The sequence below is a fragment of the Talpa occidentalis genome, unplaced genomic scaffold (assembly GCF_014898055.3).
Source record: "Talpa occidentalis isolate TD23 unplaced genomic scaffold, MPIMG_talOcc4v2.1 talOcc4.7, whole genome shotgun sequence".
Lineage (NCBI taxonomy): Eukaryota > Metazoa > Chordata > Mammalia > Eulipotyphla > Talpidae > Talpa > Talpa occidentalis.
In genome coordinates this window covers 104840657-104866095 of record NW_023605083.1, presented here as the reverse complement: position 1 = coordinate 104866095, position 25439 = coordinate 104840657, and the positions used below count along the sequence as shown (strand labels likewise).

At 35.2% G+C, this 25439-nt stretch overlaps 1 protein-coding gene across 1 annotated transcript in view; it reads left to right on the top strand.

Moving 5' to 3' along the window:
• AUH (AU RNA binding methylglutaconyl-CoA hydratase) overlaps positions 1-25439 on the top strand; it is a 119468-nt gene that overhangs the window by 31471 nt on the left and 62558 nt on the right. The window contains exons 4-6 of the mRNA XM_037494512.2: positions 1345-1431; positions 13005-13097; positions 14667-14723. Of these exons, the coding sequence (XP_037350409.1) occupies positions 1345-1431; positions 13005-13097; positions 14667-14723 (237 nt within the window). The remainder of the gene's footprint in view (positions 1-1344; positions 1432-13004; positions 13098-14666; positions 14724-25439) is intronic.

Sequence of the window (25439 nt, the reverse complement as noted above, 5' to 3'; positions counted from 1 at the left end):
ACCACTTTTAGCAATCTTTTACATCTATCTAGTTTAGAATTTTTTTGACCCTACTAATGTTTTTCTTTTTTTCTATATTTTAATCCTTCATGGAAAAAATCAATTTATAAAGATATATATCAAGTTTAAAGACTGATATAGGTAAATATTTATTTTCTAGTATATTTTTCTGCAATTCTTATAAACACATCTGGTAATATACCCTCCAACATTGTTAGGTTTATCCATCTTTATACTTTAATTTCTTTATTTTCACACCATACCTACAACATTCTGTCGTATAAATATGTCCAGGTTTTATTAGTAGTCTTCTTGATGGGTATTAAGGTTATTTCCAATTTTTTTGCTATTTTATTTATGCCAAATTGAATCTTATGCCCATGTTTTCTCAGCCATATGGTTGAGAAATTTGCTACGATATTGATACCTGAGAGCTGCTGGGATGTAGGGTATATGCTTTGTTATTTGTAATTCTTATATCCACAAGAAATATGTGGGTTCAGAATATTCTAGCCGCGGGGCACTTGATGTTTTATCCAGTCAGGATCAATTTATAATGGGCTAATGAGAGTGAATAGCTGAGTGTGTACCTTCTGTTTCTCAATTTTACTTTGCTGTTCATTTGTCTGTTAATTTAAATAGGATCGACCTTTTCTCAGTTTAATTTTATTAAAAAAGAATGTCTTTGTTGAGCCATAGGGCAAATGATCTCTTTAGGAATCTCATGTTTATTTTTCTCTGTTTCAAAGTTAAGACTCTGGGGTAAACTCATAATTATGAAATTATCCACTTGCTCGTCCATTAGAGTCAGTGATTCTGTAATGTGGTCTGCAGTCACCAAGGAGGGCATCCATGAAATCAGAATGAGTTTCATAGTAGTGAATCTCATATGTGCTTGTTCTTGTCACTGGGTGGGTATTTGCACTATGGGCAAAAGCAATTGTGGATAAAACTGTCAATATCTTTTCGAGAACAAGGAAGTGGCATACTGTAGTTATTTGATTTAACACTAATGTGTTTAGTATAGTAACTGTTGACAGATACAATCTAAACAAAGTTTCTTTTTCTTAGAGTATTAGGAAATCTGGAGAGCACAAAGTTTGAGAACTATTACTTTCCTAAGTAGACTGCCATGCTATATGTATCAACATACAAGTAGCACATGGTGGATGTATGAAAAGATATTTTATTTTTCCTTCTGATGGTTACTTGGAAGGAAAATCTAGATAATATGATTCATCTAACAAATTCAGTTGATCTTGATGTTATATACAAGTCTTAATTTTTCAATTTATTGCCTTAAAATTTTGTTTATAACAAGATTGTAAATAAAACACTTTGCAGGTGCTGACCTTAAGGAAAGAGTGAAAATGAGTTCCAGTGAAGTTGGTCCTTTTGTCTCCAAAATAAGAGCAGTGATTAATGAAATTGGTAAGCACAATTAAATTCTGCTTTTAGCATGCTGAAGAATGACCTCAAATGCACCCTGTCTCTATATAAAAACTTGGGCCAGAATACTTGTACAATTAGGTAATAATGACTTAACACCTGGTTGCTATGAAACAGTATATAATATATTTAATTTTAAAAATTTTGAAAAATATTTCATAATTAAAGGTGCCTTTGTGAGTGATATGGCATATGAAGGTAGGTTATTAGGAAATGTAAGGCATAGGCATAAAACTTCAACTGAAAGTATCTATATCTCTTAAATAACTGCATGTACAAATAAATTTATAAATTTATATATTTGTATCTTTTTGTATTTTTACATAAATAGGATCGTACTGTTTCCTTAGAATTACAGACTTTGGTGTTGTATTTGTATCAGCACATATCAGTCTATTAATACTTTTAAATTTATTGCTGCTTGGTAATTCATTGTGTCTTATCCAGAATTTTAAATTATTTCTTAATATTTATGAACATATTGTGGTTTTTTTTTTTTTTTTTTTGTTATTTATGATATAGCAGTGGATGTCTTTGTACAGAAGTCCCATGTATTTTTATAGGAGAGATTTATAAACATGAAATTGCTGTTCTAAGAATCATGGTTGATCTTACATGATTATATTCATAACAATTATAGTAATTTATATTCCCATTAAAAACAGTACCTATTTCCTCAGCAGTTGGATTGCTATTTTTTAAGTTTGTCAGGTTAAAAAAAAAAAAAGCATCACAATGTTTAAATTTGTATTCTTAGATACTTTGTGCTGCTTATCTTTTTGAATTTAGACTGTCTTTTCCTTTCTTTAAATTGCCTTTTCACATCCTTCATCCTCCATTCCATAAGCGTTATTTAATTATTGCCTTTTTATTCAAAGACCACTTCTATATTAATCTTTGTTAAATTTCATTGCAGATTTTGTCTTCTAATGTGTCACATAATTGAATCTAGTACCTTTTAAAATAAAAAGTTTCAATGTCTACAGGGTACGGTACTAAGTTCCTTTCATTTTTCTTTTTTCCTGGAAGATTTTTTTGGGTAATTTCCATTCATCAATTCTTACAGATGATTTTAGGATTACTGTTTTTGTAAGACTAAGAGAAAAATACTCTATGATTGGAATTTAAAAAAAAAAAATCACCTTTTTGTGATAATTTATCTTTTCATTTATGAGATGCATGACTCTTATTTTAGGAGAGGTCATTCATTTTCAATGTCCGAGAAAGTTTTTATATTTCTCTTCAAATTGGTTTTTATCTTGTATTTTTTCTAACTGTTTTATTGCATTTTTTCCCTTGATTGGGGTTTTTCCCTCATTTCTATTGCAATCTGGTTATTGTAGATCTATAGAAAGCTGTTAAAATTTATGGACTCTTTTTATATTATGCCAACTTAATTACTTATATTAGTTATTGTTATTTCTCAATAAATTTTCTTATATTTTCCAGATGGGAAGTTCATTATGTGTAATACAATTTTATTTTTTCCCCCAAATATATTTTAATCATGTATTTTAAATATATTTCCACATTGGCTAAGGCCCTTACTACAAATATTCCAATTTTTTGAAGTGGCTCTGTTCATCCTTATCTTTATTTGGCTTTGATCAGCTTTTAATATTTTGCAATAATTGTCAAGTTCAGGGAATTTTCTTCAGTTTCATCTTGTTTAGAGTTTGTTGCTTTTCTTAGTCAAGAATAAGTGTTGATTTGCTGCTTTATTTTATGCTCATCAAGTTAGATGTAGACAGATGTTTGTTTCAGGATTTTGTTTTTTTGCCAGGTATACAAGTCTTGGACCTTCTTACTGTGTTCTTCATTTCTCTACCTCTTCCTTTACCTGTATTTTCTTTCTGTTTGTTTCTTCATACTTCTTGCTCAGTAGTTTCTTGTCATCCATCCGATAGTTCAGTGCTTTTTCTTATAAGTTCCACCAGATTTGTTACAACAAGCAATACATTTTTATTTCATTTAAAAACCTGTGGGGATTTAAAAAAATCTGTTACATCACTTTTTATAGTTTGCAGTATTTTGCTTTGCATCATGTCTTTGAGGATTATGAATGTCAATTTTATATGAATCTTCCTTTTAAGTGTTTTTTTCCCTACTGGTTCTTATTGTTTCTTGTTTTCTTGGTTCTTTGGCTGTGTGATAGACCTTGTTTCTGAAAAACTTTATTTCTAAGAATAAATTAGAATATAGTTTTCTCCATTGTGGACTTTTTACCTCTGCATTTAAAAAAAAGATTTCCTAGTATTATTTGCTAAGGATATACTATAATGTATGTAATTATTCCTTTATTGATGGACAGTTGGGTAGTTTTTTACTATTACAGACAATAATATAGAAAATATTATATATATATTATTAGGGTATCTGAGGGATCCTTAATAAATAGAATTCCTCCTTTCCTAGGCTTGGAATAAATTGTGAAATAAAGAATAAAATAGAAAATGGGTAAAACATTATCATTATTTATTGATATTAGCTAAATTGAATGTTGTAGCTTTAGATTTGTTGGCAAGGAGTTTGGCTTACATGGATTACCAGGGTAGGCCAGCTTGCCCCAGTTATAGCCAGTGCTGCAAGACTCATAGGATATTTCTCAAAGTAGTATAGAGGAGAGGCTGTCTTGCAGGACAAACCTATTTCCAAAAGATATGAAGGAAGGTATAGTTGAGCCAAGGATATACCCATTAATTCATTTTAAAATGATTCATTTAGATATATAAATAATTCATTGAGGTAGAAGAAATTTGGGGGCCATAATTATAGGGGAGTGGGCCACATATCTGCATTACTCGAGCTGTTTAGCGTTTTAAGGAAGAAGAACACTTCTGTTCAACCAAGTTTGCTGGATGCTTCCTAGTTGGGAAAATTGCCTTGTTAGAAAGTGCTTTCCGAGGCTGGGGGTGGAGCCTCCGTTTTTGCTGGTCCTCATATGTTGAGCCAGCTCTCTGCTAAGCTATGAAAATAGGGAGGAAAATACACTTCCAGGCCATCATACTTGTCCCCAATTAGCTAGTGTTTTTGTTTTTTTTTTTAGTTACTGCATATTGGTCATAAAATGGCAGTGATATTTGTACTGTTTTGAATTTATTGCTTATTATGTTTTTGCTTCATGGATACTGCTGCTGTGTTATTTGGTATGTAGAAATTTATCACTGCGAGACCTCCATTGTGGATTAAACCTTATAAAGTGCCTTTCTTTATTTATTAAGACTAGGAGATGTTTTCTTTATATTTGACTGTGATATCATAACCATCCTTCAAATTTTATAAGTTTTATGTTCTTGTTTGTTTTAGATGTTCCTCTGTTGTTCTGCTTATGGGTGGGTTTAGTTGGCTTCTTTCTCTTACTAGATGTATACAGCTCCTTTCAGTGTATTGATGTGTTTGGTATTAAGGCTCTCATGATTTCCTGTGCCTTCTGATATTGGTGATTTGACATTTAAAAAATCATCTTAAATATACTATCTGTTTTTTTGTTTGTTCTGTGTGTGGATTTATTCTGATAATGCATAAGTGTACTTTCATACCACCTTTTTAAAAATTATTATAACTTTATGTAGTTGACTTGATCCTCTGTTTCTTTAGAAAATTCTGTTGACCTACTGTGACCAATGAATTCATATATTTCCAGTTTAAAACTTTTTTCTTTAATCCTTTTTTCCTAGTGTTTTCTTTATGATTTTAAATGGACTTTGTATCATTTAATTTATTAGTTTTAAATTATATTTCTCAACTGACCTGTTTATAAAATGTAAGGAAACTAGTTTACTTTCTTCTGTTGAATTCATAATTCCTGTTAATGAAGAAATATAATTTTTAAAAATGGGTTTATTGGAATAAAATAAATGACACATATTAAAGTAAGTACTTGTTACAGATTTTGGCTTCCATTAATTAATCTCCCACAAATTTTGAAACAGCAAATAATATTTTTCAAACCAGGGGCATATACTGTGGATCACGCAATAGGAGAGTGGTGGCATCTGCCCTGAGCCACAGTCTTGATTGGCTACACCGGGACATGTATAGACTGGTTACATGCTTCTTCATATGTCATGTTTCATTAGCATCTTATGTCTCCATCTAGGGGTGTGCATTTTAGATGTTAATGAGTCCTAAGTCACTTTCAAGTTTGGTCCTCTGCCACCTGCATCTTTGCAGCCATCACGTTTCAGGTGGTTCTGGAACTATTGCCCCAGAGCAGGAAGCCTCTGCAGAATACAGGGTCTGTTTCTCACTGGTGATTGGCCCCAAACTGGAGTTTTTTAGAATTCCTATTAGCCTAGGGGTTCAATAACAGGAAGCTTAGGCAAACAAAGTCTAGGTGGAAGGGGTCCTGTAATTTAATTACATTAAATTACATTAAATTACATATGAAATCATCACCACAGTCAAGATGATGTACATATCCATTAATTTTGTATGTTACCTTTTAATCAGCATAGTTTTTTTGAGATTGGTGTTTAGCCTGTATCAGTGGTTGGTTTCTTTTTGTTGAATTGTGTTCGGTTGTGTGGTTGTGGCTCATGGTGGACATTTTGGTTGTATGTATTTTGGGATAGTTACACATAAAGCTGCTACAAACACTTATGTATATCTATTTAATATCTTACAAGTCTTACCCAAGGAGTTAAGGCTCTTACTGCATCCTGTGTGAACATCACTATCAGCGTAGTTTGGTCATTGTGTTACCTGTGGGACCGTGAGAGTGGCATGCCTTCTCTGGATTAGCTGAGGTAGCAAAAGCTTCACCTGAGGGATATTGTTAAGATGCAGATCCTGGCTCGGTAGGCCTGGGTGAACCTGGATTCCACATTTGTAACAAACTTCCAGGTGCTGCTAATGCTGCTGTCCACATAGCACACTGTGAATAGCAAAGTTATAGATAGATGCTGACAGTTAGTGAGGCAGAACATTGACGTTATACATCTTTTTCCTACCAAGTAAAAATAAACTACAGTAGTCTCCCCTGATCTGTGGTTTTGTTATCTGCAGCTTCTGGTACCTACAGTCAACCATGGTCTGAAAATACTAGCTACAATAAGATATTGAGACAGAGAGAGAGGGAGAGGGGAAAACCACATTCACATAACTTTTATTACACCATATTTTAATTGTTCTATTTTATTAGTAGTTCTTGTTAATCTCTTACTGTGCCTAGTTTATTTTTTATTTTTTAAAAAAGATTTATTTATTTATGCATACAAGAGTTAGGGTACAGGCTAGAGATGCAGGGGGGTGAGAGGATTCACCAGAGACAGTGGGGAACAGAACAGGCAGACTGATGAAATACTCTGCTGAGGGGAGCAGCTGGTGAAACAGGAGAGGTCTGCTTCGCCATGTGGGTTGCTCCCTGGCTGGCCGGGGATTGAATTTGTGCTGCAGAGGCTGCGGATTGCTTCATAGTGAGGTACTTAACCCCTTGTACCACCAGGGAGGCCCTGTGCCTAGTTTATAAATTAAACTTTATCGTAAGTAGGTGTGTATATGTAAAAACATGGCATTTATAGGGTTTAGTACTATCTGTGCTTTCTTTTGTCCATTGGGTACATAAAAATGTATCTCCCATAGATTAGGCGGGACTAATATACTTCCAGTATATGCTTTTATCAGAAATGGAAATAACTACGTTTGCCATGCCAAGCAACATCTGAAGTGCCAAGTTTTTTTTTTTTTTTTTAATTGATAGTCAGAGCATTGGTAGATGGTAGATACCATTAAATTTATTGTAATCTTCTAGACAGAGCTGCTGAGTGGGAGTGTGTAGTGACTTAACCTCACCAGCATCTCCTCCCTGCATTTCTCCTTGGAGGCTTTTTTTTATTTTCAATTTCAGTAGAAAATGTTAGCTCTTCCTATGCATTTATGTACAGGCAACAGTATGGGTTGGGGATTCCCAGGGAAAACTCCTGCCAACACTTTAGGCACTGTCAACTGACTGGTGCTTGTAGTGGACCGCAGGTTTCCCCCATGTGGATCTGGTGAGCTCTGTTGTTCCAGGTCTAGAGAAATTAAGAGCACAGAGCCAGTGTGCTCTTCAGACTTTCAAGAGTCTCAGCATTTCCCCCTCAGATATTGGGTCATAGGTCCATGGGGAAGGATGGACGTGTAACCTAAAGTGCTGAGTCTTCCTCAGGGACTCTGGAAATGGGATTTGAGAATGGTGGATAGAGAGTAGTGGCTCTGAGCAAAACCCAGGAGCCAGGTCTGACTTGTGCTCAAACTGTGGTTGTACCAGACATGTGGCAGCAGCTCTTGTGTGCCTTGTGTCTCCATTTGTAAAATGAAGGTATAGTAGTTCTGAGGTCAGAAGGCTGGTGTCATAGGAGGTTGCAGTAATATTTGTCAGGTTCTCAGGACAGTAGCCACACATAATAAGTACTTTATAGTACTTGTTGGACCCATAGGTAACAATATAGAAAGATAATGAGGCAGGTGGCTAAATGATAGGCTTAGAAAAATCAGACTGCTTTTCTCAGTGGTCACTTTTCTGACTCCTGGGAAAAGGGACTCTATTTGGAACACCCCTCTTCGCACCCTCCATGACGAGGTAAAGTGTATTTGTTGAACTTCATGCTGCCTCCTTTTTTACTGGGCCTGCTGGGGCCTCCAGAAGAGCTGAGTTACAGTAAGTCCACCGGCTTTGTGCACTGGTGGTTTTATTTTGTTCTTAGGATTCCTTTGAAATTCAATGATGGGAGATACATTAAGCTGAGGGTAAAGTTTTAGTTGAAATTAAGGGTAGTTAGGAATTTATTGTGATTTTCAATTAACCTGCTTTTATTCTTCTTGAATGATTTCTGTTAAGTCAGACTTCCTGTATGCTATAATATGTGGGCCTTTCTTTTGAAATATGACTTCTTTGTTTTGTTACAAGAACATCATTCTTACAGTAAAACCAAATTTAAAATCATGACTGACACTAGCATTTTCCCTCAATGGTCAAATTGGTTATATTTTTTCTAGTAACGTGAAAATGTTCATTATGTGTTATATCCATCTGAGAGCTGAGGACAGACCCTCACTTCCCATTCCTCCATATTCCTGATCCTCTGACCTGTTAACCCTCTTGGTGGTGTCTCTTGACGCCTTGGAAGTGGACCAGAGCCTGTCTTTGCAGCTCTTATTTTTTCTCTTAAAATAGCAAAACTTTGTTTGCTTTCATAATATTTTAGGAGCGTTTCAAAGGATTATTATCTTCTTTGTCATACCTGGCTCATTTCCTGGTACCAAACTCAAAATAGTATCTGATCCCATTGGTTGCATAACAATTGAGTCATAATTTCTTCCTATCACTGTTGGGCATCAGTAATCATGACTGTTCCTATTTCATTCCATTGCACTCTTACACAACTGTCATTTTTATATTCCTCAGTTCCTTGAAACTGATAATGTGCCTTCTACAGGTGTGTTTTGCTGCATTTCCTCTAAGATTAAGAAGAAACACTGGATGTAAAAACATGCATGTTTGATAGCTGTGAAACTAGCCTCTGCTTTGAGATGACTCACATTTTCCTGAAAATAATTTACTAAGCAAAACATCTTTAAGGCAAAAATTAGAATTACTTTAGAAACTTAGGATTTATAACACTATAAATTGTTGAAATTTAATTACTCGTTGAATATTAATTAAGCTGTTCTACTTAGTGGGAAGAGTTTTATAGACTAATTTATATAATGGCAATGTATGTTGATTAATATCCAGAAATAGCCTATTTAATGATTTGAAAGTATGTAAGAACCACATTTCTTGTCATTTTGTGTTTTATATTTCATGTAAATTGTTATATGAAAACACTTCCCATGCCCTTGAGAAAGCTTGTTACCTTCTTAGTTCTCAAATTTTAAAATAATTTTCACTGCTTCCAAAAGATATAAGCATATAGGAGAAATGTGTTATTTTCTCTGACTTTAGAATTAAGAAAACTTGTGCAACTATTAATTTTGACTTGACCCCTTGAACTCTCATCTCTCATGTCAGCACATTGCATTTTGTTTATTTCTCCTTTCCTACCACTGCTTTCTAGAAACCCCCTACTCCAAGTCTTGTGGAACCAGAAACCTCTCTATTGAACATGTTCCCCATGACTATATTTTATAAACATTAAATCTTTTAGTGTTCTTGCAATGAAGGGAAAGGAAGGGCATTTTTAGTAATCAATTTTATTAGTTTTTTTAAAATGTGCATTAAATACTTTCACTATTTTATTGACATTGCTTTTAAAAAATATTATTTAGCTCCCCATTGGTTAAGTGTGATTTTTAAGTATAATTTTATTTTATGATACTTATAAATAAGTATGGACTTGTTTGAGACTAATTCTTATTTGAGAATACTACCTAATAAAAATGAACAAAGCTTTGTCAACTCCTTATGAGTCAGTTGTTCTCTCTGTGTTGCAGTATTAAGAACATTACAAATGACCAGGATTCTACTTTTCCTCTGCTTTTTCTTTTATGGTACAGGGCTTATGAAGTTAAGGATTATTACCTTTGTAATTTATAGTTAACTTGTTTCTTCAATCCCTTCTATTTAGTAGTCTGTATTTTCAGTACACACTTTGATATGAAGAAAAATTTCTTTTTTCATGAGTATCAAATCCACTTATTTCCACTTTAGGGGAAAATCTAAGGAGGTTGAGACAACCATTATTTACTATATTTGGGTTGCAATTTTCAAAGAAACTGGAACTCACCAGTACATGTATTTTAGCCTGTGTTCTTTCTCTTTCTGAAAAACCAACTTCCTGCAGATGTGAAGTGAATGTTTCAGCACTTAGTGGATCAGTGTTTTACCTGGCAGAGAGAGAACACCCTACTCTCTTCTGTGGCCCTTTCCAGCTTAGGGATGCTGTGCAGTTTTTCTTTTCTAGAGTTTTCTAGGACTTTGTGTATCCATGTCATTATTTTTTAAGCATTAAATGAAAAAAGTTAATACAGGCATGCTCTCTTTTATTGAGCTTTGTAGATACTGATTTATTCTTACCAACTTCCCCCTCTTAATTCCCTCCCCCACCCAATTCCTTGTATCTCCTTGTTCCTTTCTTCCTTGTCTTTCTTAACATCAGGGCCTTTATGGTGTTTATTGATGTTGACTAGTTTTGTAAGGGTTTTACTTTATCAAATTGTCTGCTATGTAAATGTCCAGTATTTGATTTTACTGTTTTGTCTTGCTTTTCAGAATACGTATTCTCTTAAACTCCGTTTTGCTGAAAATTGGCTGCATTTCATCTTTCCTTATAGCTGAATTGTATTCCATTGTATGGCTAGATCACATCTTGATTACAAATTAAACATTTATGGACACCTCAAATTAAGCAAATCTATGGGTACCTTTTTCTTAACAGCATGTGCTCACTTTATGTGACTGCACTGTATTTAATGAAGGCATGCACCTTTTTTTAAAGACATAATGCTGTTGCACACTTAAAATAGACTAAATTATAGTGTTAACATATATGCACAGGAAACCGAAAAAATCTTCTGACTCACTTTACTGTGATACTCACTTTATGTGGTGGTCTGGATCTAAACCTGCAGTATCTCTGAGTTATGCTATAATAAAAAGACAATTAGGGTGAATACCAGGCTTAATGCAGTAGAGAAATGGCAGTGAAAAACCTTGAGTTTTATCCAAGAGGTAAGATCTGTTTCAGGATGGGCATTCTGGTAGTGAACTCTGATAGAAAAGTATGTCCAGAGTGCCATGGAAACATAAAGAAGAAACTTTTGTACAATATCTTGAAAGATAGGTAGGAACTAGTTAGGCCTTCCAGGCAAAGGGGCAGCTTGCACACAGGTTTGGAAGGGATTGAGTCTGGAGTTACTTTAATTAATTTGGGGCTGGAACTTGGAGGCTGTGTCTGAAGTTGGAGAAGAGCTTGAGCATAAAGGCAGAATTTAGTTTAACAGATATCTTCTGTGCTGGACTAAAAGTTTTCTCCATTTTTAATCCTGAATTGGAATAAACCATTGTTTAATTTTAAATAGGGGAATACTATGATTATATTTAAATTTTAGTGAGGTCATCCTGTAGAAAATGTGAAAGAGGCAATGGAAGGGGTAGACAGCATGTGAAGGAGAGGTCAGTTAGAGATGTCCTGCCAGTGAGAGTTAGATTATACATCATCCTTCTTATCTCTGATTTCTAGATCTAGTTTCTAGGAAGGAAGAAACATTGAGACCTTTATTTGCAGTGGCTTAAGATAACTTTGGAAACTATTCAATTTAGCTTGCTATTTATTTATTTTTCTTTTTGTCAGATAAACTAGATATCATTTCTTCATTAAACATGTTTCTTGACTGTAAATACTGACACAGCTGCTGTTCTTTTTTTTTTTTTAAGCAAGTATGTAGCAAAGGTCATTACCTGAAGCACCTTTGAATGTGTCCTGTCCTTTACATTCACAGACAGGTTCAAATAGTGAAACATACCCCATTCCCAAACCTGGTGCATCCCTTCTCTCCCAGGAAAGCTTCTGCCTTAGGTGGCAGCATCTACATGTACTCCATCCCAGCCTTTTTAGGCTTTACTCTTCAGGATAAGACAGATCAGTTCCTTCATGTATTAATAAGACACTGTACTTCAGCAAATTTGTATATTTTTAAAGGGGGTAAGGAATGGACCACTCTGTCTATAGAATTTCATGTATTCAAATGCCTATGGAGAAGAGAGATTTTCCAGGATACCTTTTTATTAATTTTATTTGCTTTTAAAAATTAACATGTAGTTGACATAAAACACTGTATAAGTTTGGGCCTCCCCTGGTGGTGCAGTGGTTGAGGGCTGGGCTGCGAGGCTGCCTGCAGCCTCAGCCTCTGCAGCGCCAGTTTGTTCTCTGGCCGCCTGCGAGGGTCCTCTACTAAACATAGAGCTTCCATATGATCCAGCAATTCCACTCCTAGGTATTTACCTAAAGGACACAGAAACATCAATTCCAAAGAGCACCTGCACCCCTATGTTTATAGCAGCACTATTTACAATAGCTAAGCTTTGGAAACAGCCCAAATGCCCAAAAATAGATGACTGGATCAAGAAGATGTGGTACATATACACCATGGAATATTACTCAGCATTCAAAAAAGATAAACACATGCAATTTGCAGCAACATGGATGGAGCTGGAAGGGATCATGCTCAGTGAAATAAGCCAGAAAGAAAAAAAAAAATACTGAATGGTCTCACTCCTAGCAGGAATCTAGAAAACTTAAATAAGGGACCAGGAAAAAGAATAACTATAAGAAAGAAAAATATCAAAATCAACAAACAACTATGAACCAGAGACACTCTATGGGGAGGTGGGGGGCGGGAAAGGGATGGGGTCAAAATAAGGGGGTTGTAATTGTATGGGGAATATAAAAATAAAATTTAAATTAAAAAAATAAAAAAATACACTTACAATAAAAAATTAAAAAAAATTAGTTAACCAGTTTTTGAACCAGTTATGAAAATGAAATTTGTATGTTGTAATTTAGAAAAATCTTATCATATAGTATAAGGTAACAGTCTTACTGAGGAAGAATAAAATCTTTTTTCTATTTCAGCTAATCTTCCAGTGCCAACGATTGCAGCAATAGATGGACTGGCTTTAGGTGGTGGTCTTGAACTGGCCTTAGCATGTGATATAAGAGTAGCAGGTGAGAATTGAAACATAACTTTTAAAAATGAACTTTGTGTTCACTCTTCAGATAATTTCAAATATTTATTCTTTTCCTGTTGTTGAGTAGTCTTTTTAGAAAAAATCAACAGTTAAACCTGATGATGCACTTGAAATTCCCAGTCAAGAAAAGTCTTTTAATAGTCTCTGCAGTAGGAGCAAGGACCAGGACTTGGGTCAGACAGAACTGAAGTTGTATCTTAGGTCTTGCCCTTTTTAGATCAGTTTCCTCCTCTAAAATGGGAGATATAAAATGACAGTTGCCATTGTAAAGATTACATCAATGAATCTGTAATGTTTCTCTTCCAAGCTCTTAATTACTGGTAGTTATAACTTAATATCTCTGAGATTCAGTTTTTTACTGACTTATTTTCCTTAGGATTGGATGATGTGATTATGAAAATAATAATGAAAATAATTAATGCTAACCACGTGGTGTGTGTCTACCAGCAAAACACTTGACATTTTATTAATGCATAATCTGCCAAATATCCCTAGGAGGTAGATACTTTGTAATACAGGAGAAAACTCTGGCAGAGAGAGGAATTACCAAGCCCCTCATTAGTGACTGAGCTGGATTTTGAACCAGATAGTCTGGTGTCACAACCCCACTGCTGTGACCTCCGAGAACACCAACACTTCATGTGGTCTTCTGTGTGGTCACAGTACTCTGTCGTCTTTCCCTTACCTGCATGATGTCAGGGGGCTCTGGGACCAAGGACTGGGCAAAGGACTGGGACCAAATACTTGTCAGTGTTCTTGTTCCCCATATCACTTCTGATGGAACCACTTGTTCAGAGTAGTATCAGTGTAATCATGTTTTCAGTAATTTTCTGGTTACCTGTTCTTGGAATCCGTTGTTGCTAGTCAGTGTGTACTTCCTTCCTTTCTACTTTAGTTTAGATCTCTGTTATCTTGTATGAAAACATTGGGTTTTAAATTGAAAAGCTGAGGTATATGTAATCAATTTCTGAAAGAATGCGTTTTGTGGGGATTAAGATATGGGAAATAGTTCAGGTACATTTGGGTATGGAAATAAAGAAATAATTAAAATGTTTAAAGTAGCTGTGAAAATAAACATGGAAAGAGGAACCCTGACCACCTGTCAGAACGTAAAACCATTTGTCAAAAGTAACTAGAGATTTGGTCTTGAAAAGTTGCCATATCTGATGTGATATATTAAACTGCTTGATCTGGAGCACTATTCAGGTAGCTAAGAAATTCATACTTGTCAGACACAGCCTTTTCTGATCCTGAATACTTAATGGGATCTAAGTCTTCCAACGTGACTTGGCAACATCAGGTCAAATAATGTAGTAATAAAATAACCCTGGTCTTTTTGCTTCAAACAACTTGTAACAGGAAATGTATGACTCTCTTAATATATAACATTTAGAATGTTTACTTCTATAAAATGCATGATTTTGAAGTGATATTTTTAAAGATTTTTGATGAAATTTATTAGCCAACAGAATTTTTTTGTTTATTAACTTTTCAAGTCATTTTATTTGAATTTGTTGATATAGATGTTACTTAATTTTCTTTTTAGCTTCCTCTGCAAAAATGGGCCTTGTCGAAACAAAGTTGGCCATTATTCCTGGTGGAGGTATGAATTGTTCATGCTCATCTCTCAGTTTCTACCCTTGATTTGTTCCCTGTAATAGGGCATACGGTGAAAAGGTATAAATTGGAAGGGCAATACTGGCTAAAGAGGCTAAGGCACCTGTAGCAATGTCCTTATTCAAACTTGGTCTTTTGCCTTCTGTAGATAGGTGTGAAGATGGTAGCTATGCTGGCTGTTGCTCTGTTTCTCCTCAGCTCTCTCTGTATTTCTTGTCTCCTTTTCCATATCATTTCTTAATTTGGGAATTATTGTACTAGTCACATTATTCTTGAAGGATTATACTGCTATTTCAAAATTTTTATGTGAGTATATACACTTGTGCACCCTCACAGATGGTCATGCACACAGTCAGTGTGTGTGTGTTTATGTATGTATATAGAGGTGGTGATGGAGGTCTGCAAATTTCATGCCACCTTTCTTGTGTTTCTCTGCAACAGCACAAAGGTGGGGTGAGTAAGTGATAGCCTTAATGTAGAGCTGAGGAAGGATTGCTTTTTGTGTCATTGCCAAAAAAGGTTGCTTCTTTGGGAAGATGCATTTAAGAAAGAAAGCACTTTTTTCAATACTGATAATGAAATCTTACACACCCAGTAAATCTGAAATTTTTGTGCTTTCATCTGATGCAGAGAATTTGGAGATATTTTCATGTTGTGAAGTTGTTCTTTTAAAAAGTAGACTTCATCTTGAGATGTGCACATTGATAACTTAGTGTATGAGTGAATACCAGTAACAATGAAAAATTAAAAGGCAGTGTTGAACACATTGGGCATGTTTGTATGTGAATAAGTTAAAAGTTGTGTATTTATGTATAAGAGTATTTATCCTGATTAGGGTATATAGGTAGAAATTAAAACTAATTACTAAAACTGATGCTTTTCACCCAGATTTATGTGTAAGACTCATTAAGTTTTCTAATTTGGTAATTCATGAAAGTGACATTCTTTTGAGGTAAACACATTTAAACTTGTTTTGCCATGCCTACACTACTAATAAAAATACTATAAAAGGAAGATTTACCTCAAAATTTATCTAATTGGCAAGAATAATCAGGTAACTAAAAAAGGATGATGTGACATGTTTCTGAAGTTCTTTTAAGAAATAAGCATTTATTGGTAATTAGGATTTAACTGTAGAAAGGGAGTAACTGTAGTTGAATGATAACCCCTCCAAAACATATGCCATTCTGGAACCTGAGAATGTGACTTTATAAAAAAGGTCTTTGCTTAAGAATCTTGAAATGATATCGTCTTAGGTTATCTGAATGAACATTAAATCAAATGACAAGTGTTTTAATAAAAGAAGACTCAGACAGAAGAGAAGCCCCTGTGAAGGCAGAAATCAAGATTGGAGAGATGTATTTACATGTCAAGGAAGGCCAAGTATTACTGACAGCCAAAGCTAGGAGAGAGGTCAGGGACAGATTCTTCCTCAGAGTTTCCAGAAGGCACCAATCCTGCCAATAACTTGAGTTTGGACTTCTGGCTTCCAGAACTATGAGAGAATGAATTTTGGTTGATTCAAGCCACCAACTTTGTGGTAATTTGTTACAACAGCCCTGAGAAACTAATATGCTTTTTTTTTTTTTAATGTTTAAGTAATTTTTTTTGGACAGGGAATTAAGTAGGTGGCAGAGATTGGGTGTAGGAGGAAGATGAGCTTGGTAATTAGGATGTTTACCATGTCTTGGATATGAAATGTTTTCTATTAAAACCACCAGAAGTTAGAACACTTGTATGAGAGTATTGTTTGGTTTGATTAGATGAAAAAAGATTAATTGATTACACCACAGAAATGAGGGTGGGAATGTTTGCTCCTTTAGTCTTCTCTCCTGAACTGGCCATACCATATGAAATCTAGAAACTAGCATGTTCTTCCCAGCATATTTGAGTTCTTTAGGGTCCTCCTCAATAGTGGATTATTAATTAGAACCTACTTTTTTGTAAATTTGATTAAAATTGGGCTATGTATTCTCATTAATACAACTTTTCTAATTTTATTAAGTAATTTTATATCATAAAATTCAGAATGCTTTAACATTTTTCTCATCCGTTCGTAAAGGACGGTTTTCTGTCTTTCATGCCTAAGTGAGTCCTAAATTGCTCCTTTAATATAATGAACTTTTCAACTTCATAACTCATATCATCTATAGTTATGTAGCACTGTATTTTTTATTGAAAAGGAATCTAATTCTGTTTGAAGTCACATAGTCACATTTAGGTAAAAAGATATGCAGATTTTCGGGTTCTCTTTTACATGAATATTATAGTTACTAGAGTACCCTAAATAAAACCTAAGTTCTTTTATTAACATAGAAGATCACTTTCAGATTTTGATATATTATCAAAAGGAGCACCTTCTGAAAATTTTGTGGTACAAAATCCTCTGTTCTGTGCACAGCAGATATTTTTACCTACAGATATTTTGCATTTCCATTTCTCCTCTTGCCTTTTTATAGATGACCCTTATATGAAAACTGTAGGGTTTTTTTTTTTTTTTTAAGGCTGCTTTTAAATTGGTGAATGTGCCGTGCCTAATATGATCTCTGAAAATGTCCTTTTTGACTGTAACCATTTCTGTTAATTGTTATAAAGAGCTCTCTGAAATAGATGCATCAGATTATACTTAATTTTTTTTCCCCTTCTTCATGGATCTTTTTCAGCCAGAAGGAGATGCTTAACTTGCTTCCTGTTATAGGTGATCTTTTGAGTTGAGACTCCTGAGGAGATATGACCTTTGTCAGTGAGACTTCTTTCACTGTCAGCAGCCTTTCATCTGTTTTAGAAAATGATGGCTGTGTACAGTCAACAGCATAGAAAATAAGTGGGGAGAACTCAAGTGTGGGAGAATATTGTGGGAAAAAAATACTTCACTTTCCTTTATGGATGAAATAAATATCTCTTAAGTAAAATATATGAGATACATCCATTCTAAAAGAGAAATGTGTAATATAAGTCTGATGAATAACTCTTAAATTATTACAGGCACATGGTTCCTGTACAGGCACATAGCATTGAAATTTGACCCTAATCAGACTGTCATTCCCAATTTGGATTTATTGTGTATCTGATGAAAACAGAAGAATTAACCTGATGCTCTTGGTTATCATTATCACTTTTGCTCTTTTGTAGTAACAGTTTACTGGCAAACAGTTGATCAAAAAATAGCATTTGGCTTTCCTTTTTTTTTTCTTTCCTACTTGAACTTGAGCCTGAATAACAATATTATTTTTAAGGTATATTTTGTAAATCTTCTTAAAATAAAGCAAGCTAAATTATAAGTGATTGTTTTGAAAAGATAGTAGTATTCCTAATGAACATAAGTATTAATGGAACATTACTATAATGCAACTTAGATAAGTATTATAAATTTCATTTTTTTTTTGCTAGAAATGTGATCACTGTCACATGACTATTAAAAGTTATGGTTAATGAAAAAGAAAGTGTAAATAAATGTAGAAATAATAAAAAAATGAACTTTTAAAAATAATATTCTGTCAGATATTCTTTAAACATGGAATGTAATTTACTGTTTAATCCTTAAACCAGTTCTTTTATTTGTAATATACATGTATATTTGATTATTAAAATATTATAAAATATAAAAGACAATGTTAATGATTTAAAGTACTAGCCAATTTAAAAATAATTAAAATTCTTAACCTAGGACATTCCTACAATGTTCCAAATCATATTGTCACTGTACAATGCATAGCCTACTCTCTTCTCCACTACTTTTGCTTCTAAGAAAGCAGCTAGAGCCTCCCTGGTGGCGCAAGGGGTTAAGACGCAACCTATGAAGCTGTCTGAAGCCACTGCAGCACGAGTTCGATCCCCGGTGGCCAGGGAGCAACCCATGTGGTGCAGCAGACCTCTCTTGGCTCCCCTGCTGCTCCCCTCAGCAGTGTATTTCAGTCGATCTGCCTGTTCTGTTCCCCACTCTGTCCCTGGTGAATCCTCTCACTCCCTGTACCTCTGGCCTATACTCCAGTTCTTATGGGCAGACATAAATAAATCTTAAAAAAAAAAAAAACCAAAAACAAAACAAAGCAGCTAACCTTCCTATTTTTTTCCCAAGAGGGAGAATATTCCAATACCATAAAATAAAATTCTCTTTAGAAATAGAATCTCAAACAACACTACTGTTTAACACATTTATAAGAACTAAATAAAACAAGTTCAGAGGATTAGGATTCTTTTATTTAACAGCTTAGAAAATTTCTTTAAATTTGCACAGATGTTTGCAGACTCCCCCATTTTTGACCTTTGTTTTCTGCCTCTTCTGGAAGATTTGGAGTTTGTGTTAAGAAACCTTACTATAACTAAGATAACTGTTAAGGCTTCTTGCTTGGGTGTACCACTGTGAACAAAACATCTAGTATTTTCAGTGCTCTCTGGTTCTCTTCAGCTTTTTATTTTGGAAACATTAAAACTTTAGAAAATTCGAAAGGCAGTAAATTTAATATGTTTATACCCTTCACCAAGATCTGTCCCTCTCCCACTCCTTCTCTCATAGGCATTCCATATTTTCTTGTTGAATCATTTCAGAATAGCCAGGTGAACCTTTTAATATTCCTGTCCTCAGATTAAGAATGGACTGTTACATGATACAGCACTGTTATCACACAGGATTAACATAAATTTAGTATACAACATCATTTAATATACAATCCACATTCTGATTCCACAGGTGTTTCAAAATGTTGTTTGTAGTTGTTTCTTTGTTTTGCTTTCCCAATTTGAGATCCAGTTAAATGTCAAACATTACATTCGGTTACATAATGTGTTGGTTTTTTTTTTTTTTAAATCTGTACTTATCTTCCATCTTTCTGTTTTTCATGACACTTTTTTTTTTTCTTTAACAACTCAGGCAAATTATTTTACTGTGTTTTACACATTCAGGATTTAACTGAGTGATTTCCTGATTTTTAAAATTAAATTCCTCATGTTAAGAATTTTGCCAAAAATTCTGTGGACCATTCCATATTTTTCATTTTATTTGATGGGATTTAGTGATGATAACCACTTTAGGTGATGATAACTTTAGGGTGATAGTTTTTTACTTAACTGTGGATACAATTTGAGCATTCTCTTTTTGGAGAATAATCTCTTGGAAAGTAATCTTTAATAATTATTATGGACATTCACTGTTACCTGAATTAAAAAACAGGAAAAAAGAAAATTAGAGCATTTAGTTCTCATGGCATCAGAGCTTGAGTTCCCGGTCTTGTGTTTCCTTCTCCCCAAGGTGAGGGATTTGATGCAACCCTGTCTCTCTTACTATAGGCTGTTTAGCAGTAAGGCAGTTTCTTGGCATGGTATCCAGGAACACTGTTTTATGGTATCAGTGGTATAATGATGAAATTTTACATCACGTGTGTGTGTGTGTGTGTGTGTGTGTGTGTATTGAACACTAGTCATTTTGGAAAGTCTTATTTATAACCTTTGTTGAAATCCTCTTAGAATTTACATCAAAATCTGTGCTTATTCTTTTGAATATTCTCAGCAGTGACTCATCTTTATCCTGTGAGGGGGAATTTGATTTTCATAAATAGCAAAAGACCTTTCTGTGCCAAATCTGATTAATAAGGTCATACTATTTCAGGAAGAAGAAAACTATAACAGCAAAAATAAGACTGCTTTTCTTAAGAGGCTTATATAATGTCAAACATTTACCAGTGAGTGAACAATGGACAGCACTGCGGGATTTGGTAGATTGTTTCCTAAGTGACCTCTGTAAAGGCCAGTACTTGTTCTGCTCTTTGAAGTCTGTACATTTATTAACACACCTCAAATATGAGCATGTACATGCTGCAAAGCCTTATTTCTTTGTACTTTAAAATGTAATTCAGTGACTGCTTAACTTTAGTTAGAGTGAGGAGTTATTTGTTGACTTCCCAATGTATACAAACCTTTTGTTAGTTGCTGTGGAGGAAATATTGTGATAAGTTTCTGTGTGTATATATGCGATATGTGTGTGTGTGTGCGCGCACACACACAAACACATGATTCAGCAGAGCCCCTTTAGAATTTCCTGTCTGAAATGTGGCAGAAGGGATTAAACATGTTTATAAGTAACATGTCTGCCTTGTTATTACAAAGTTGTTGGAATTAAGCAGGTGTAAGTCAATCTGTAAGTAGGAATTATGAGTGTGGAGAAAATAGTGTGGATTCTATCAGTTTTCAACTGAGGTTTATAAGACCTGCAGAGGGTCAGACCTTTCCTCCTGCTCATCCTTTTGCTCATGCTGTGTTATACTTACTGAGCCATGTGCTGTTGTAGATAGTGAGAAAAAAGCTATGGTGATACAACCATTAGCACACATGGAAAGATCGCTTCTCTCATGAAGCCCACACTCTAGCAGAGGTATAGTACACATGGCAGATGGCAAGTTGTGACTTGCAGCAGAAGTCCAGAGTGCTGTAGAAAAAGAAAACGGGGAAGCATTCTCAAGAGCAGAGAGCGTTTGCATTTTTCAATAGGAGGGTCAGGTGAACCCTCATTTTGTATGTAACATTGGATTTAAGACACATAGGCGGAAGAACTTACCTGAAGGATCTTCAGGGCTAAAGGACTTAAGAGGGGAGCACATCTGGAATATTGGCCAGATGTGATAGAAAATAAAGATTTGTCTGGTCACTGGGCAGCATAGACAACAGTAGGGTCAGTTTAGAGGCAGGAGCTGTTTCTGCTGGGGGTCTGTTGGTGTAGTTCAAGTTCATTATGATGGGGCATGGACTGGGACAGTGGTGGCAGATAATAGTGCTGTGAGGTTGGGTTTTGAAGAATCTCCTGACAGATTAGATGAGTCTGAGGGGGGTGGAAGGGGAGTGTAAAGAACAATTCCAAGGATTCTGACTTGAGTAACTGAAAAGAAGACCCCTTCAATTGAGGTCTGGAATGCTATGAAAAAGGCAGGTTTTGAATATTACTTTAGGTGTATTTGGTGAAAAATAATCATAAACCATCCAAGTGCATTATTAATCAAGTAAATGGTCGTACAAATGTGAAATTTAGGAGAAATGGTCACAGCTGAAAATAAAATTGTAAAATCCCGCGCCCCCCCCCCATGGCATTCCACTGACATAATCTAAAGGAATTAAAAAATGGACATTGGGCCTCCCTGGTGGCACAAGGGGTTAAGACACAACCTATGAAGCTATCTGCAGCCACTGCAGCACGAGTTCGATCCCTCACCAGGGAGCTGCCCACATGGCTCAGTGGACCTCTCCAGACTCACTCACTGCTCCCCTCAGCAGTGTATTTTAGTCAGTCTTCTCGTTCTGTTCCTCACTCTGTCTCTGGTGAATCCTCTTACCCTCCTGCATCTCTGGCCTGTACCCCAGCTCTTATTATGCATAAATAATCTTTAAAAAAAATTAAAAATGGACTTTGGTGCAGACAAAATTCCAGAGAAACTCTCTAGTTCAGATTCAAGAAACTGGAAATGAACATGGTAGCAATGGCAATCAGGACCCCAAATCCCCAAAATGCTGAGGGTGGAGAAACTCCTTGAGTCAGAGCAGCTGTCTTCTCAAGAGAGTAGACAATGTGTGTCCCACAGAAACAGTGGAAGCTTACACTTGGGAACAGTGAAAAAACAGAATGTGGCAGACAGGCTTTGTACTGATACAGTACAGTTCCTATGGGAAGATTGTGATTATTTTGTTTGAATAATTCCACAGACTGGTAGGAACTGAAACCCACTCTCCTGGGCTAAGTAGGAACCATGCCTAGTCTTAATGAGGAGAGTTGTTTGTCTAGAGTACCTACCTATCCATGGGACTAAAGTGGGGAGGGGTTATGCCATTTGTGCTCTACCTGGTTTCCTTAGATAATAGGCAGCATGTAATTTTGGGCCTTAATTTTAAACCTTATACCACATGAAAAAAATGGAAATATAGAAAGTCTCAGAAAAGAAAAAGAGAAAATACTGCAAATAGATATTTTAGTACTGAAGAATACAATATCTAAAATAAAAAACACAGTTGTTAGACTGGATTTCAAAATAGACATGAGAGAAGAAAGTATGTGAACTTGAAGATGGATCAATAGACATTATTTGACATGAGTAACAAAAGAAGAAAGGCTGCAAATGAATGAATTGACCTGTGGATGGTTTATTATTGAAGGGTTTCATATGAGTCATAAGAGTTCCAGTAGGAAAAGAGAAATTGAAAAATAAATATTTCAAGAATAATGGTTGAAGATTTTGCAGATTTGGTGAAAGATACAGACGTCAAGTTTCAGGAAGTTGGGTGAACTCAAAGAAATCCACATGAGTAACAAAGGAAGAAAGGCTGCAAATGAATGAACTGACCTGTGCATGGTTTATTATTGAAAGGTTTCATATGAGTCATAAGAGTTCCAGAAGAAGAGAAAGCCGTAATCAAACTACTTAAAACTAAAACACATACACAAAATATCTTTAAAGTCAGAGGGAAATAGCATACTATGTATAGGGAAATAGTGATTCAACGACTCGATTCCTCATCAGAAACTACAAAGTCCAGAAGTCTGTGGAATAATATTTCTAAAGCTATGAAAGAAAAGAACTGCTAACCCCAAAATCTGTATCCAGAGAATTTTTTTTTTTTTTTTGGAATAAAGGGCATTCTTCGATTAAACAAAACTAAGCATTTATTGCCTGCAAACCCAATGTGATTTTGATGAAATAGTGAACACATTGCTCAGTGGAATACAACAATTCAGAAATAGTCCCATGTAAATATTTGACAAGAGTCCACAGGCAATTCAGTGGACAAAGAATGGTGTTGGAAAATTGAATATCCACATGTAAAAAATTTTAAAAATTAACCTTGACCTAAATCTCACAGTTTGTCATGAATTAATTCAAAATTGATCGTAAATTTATGTTTTTTATTTTTTTACTTTTTTTAAAAATGCTTTTCTAAGGATCTCTTTTTTATTTTTTTTAAGATTTATTTATTTATTTATACAAGCACTGGGTACAGTCAGAAGCACGGGAGGGCGAGAGAATTCACCAGAGCCAGAGCGGGGAGCAGAGCAGGCAGAAGGACCGAAGTACACTGCTGAGGGGAGCAGCGGGCGGCAGGAGAGGTCTGCACGCCATGTGGGACCCTCGCCCAGCGGTCGGGGATCGAACTGGCGCTGCAGAGGCTGTGGGCAGCTTCACAACCTAGCGCTCAACCGCTGTGCCACCGGCGAGGCCCGATCATAAATTTAAATGCAAAGTGTAAAACTATACAAATCTTGGAAACTTCGTGAAGCCAGACATTATCTCTCCTGTTCTGGAGTATAAGATCCCAGGACTTGGTCCCCAGTACGTTCAGGCAGTATTACTGAACATGAGAATTACTGCTCCTGGAGAAGATAGAATGAAGTTAACTTCGGGGAGTGGCTATCCATAGTAAATTGGAGAGTTACTCTACAGGAATATTTCAGCTGTGTGTTTTGGTGGGGGAGTGGGGGACTTGATTACTTTGTCTACATTATGTAATAAAATTGAATTAATCAATGATTTTCATTCTAAGTAATTTAACTTACTGTAACCTCAGATTGATGTTAGTATTTATTATTCTCATTTCTTCTTTTTTTGGGGGGAATAATTGACAACTAGGTATTTTAACAAACCAGATTGTTCATTTTGTGAGCAACATGTTATTTTCCTATTGTCCAACTGTAATAAAACAGTCTCATTTGCATTTTAATAGTCTGTAGTGTTCATTTTATGTAGCAGATTAACTAGTTTCAAGAAACACTTGAATCTGTGTAGAGAACAGATGTCTGAGAGCAATTGAATGAAATGTAAAAAAGTTCATAAAGGAAGGTAAGTTAATTCTGCATGTTTAAATTGGGAAGAATGATAGTTCATTTCTCTCTTTTTAGAATAAAACTGAATGTGCTTTTCACAAATGACCCATTTTGGTAACTGTTTGACTTCTAATGTGTGTGATATGCCCAATCAGTGTGTGCTATCCAGACTCGCCCTCATGTGCCCGTGGCATTTTATATTATATAGCATATGAGTCCAGTTAAATGATAACAGAACTCTTACTCGGAGCAGTAGAGTTAAAATGACATTCTCATTTGTACACACTTCCTGTCCATACCTGCTCAGCAGTGGCATTGTGGTTGAATAACTGATGAGCCACCTCCTGTGAGCTGAGTCATGGATTCCAGAGAGGAGCCCTGGGCAGAACCTCCCTGGATTTGGATCCTGTTTCCCTCATTAAACTGTATTTCTTTAGGCAAGTTATTTTCCACTTTATTTTGCAGTCTTCTTCTTTGGTAAAATAAAGATAATAATATACCACAGGACCTTTGGGAGAATGGGTGAGGATAATATGTATTTTTATAACAGCACCTGGCCCATTAACAGGACCGACACTATCCTTACTGAATGATTGTTTGCTGTAATGTTCCTTTTATATCATCCTTGCTAGCTCTTCTGAGTTTGCATTGATGTATATACTAACCTGCATGTTTTTAGCATAGGATTTCATAAGTTTTGACATATATATACCCTGAAATCATTGTCACAGTCAATATCATGAACACATGCTTCACCTCCAAAAGTTTTTTCATGCAATCACTGGCCCACTTTTATCACTATAGATTAGTTTTCATTTTCTAGAATTTTTAACCTTTGTTTGAGTTCTTCCACTCAGCATAAATATTTTGTACTCATCCTTGCAGTAATTCCTTTTTATTGTAATA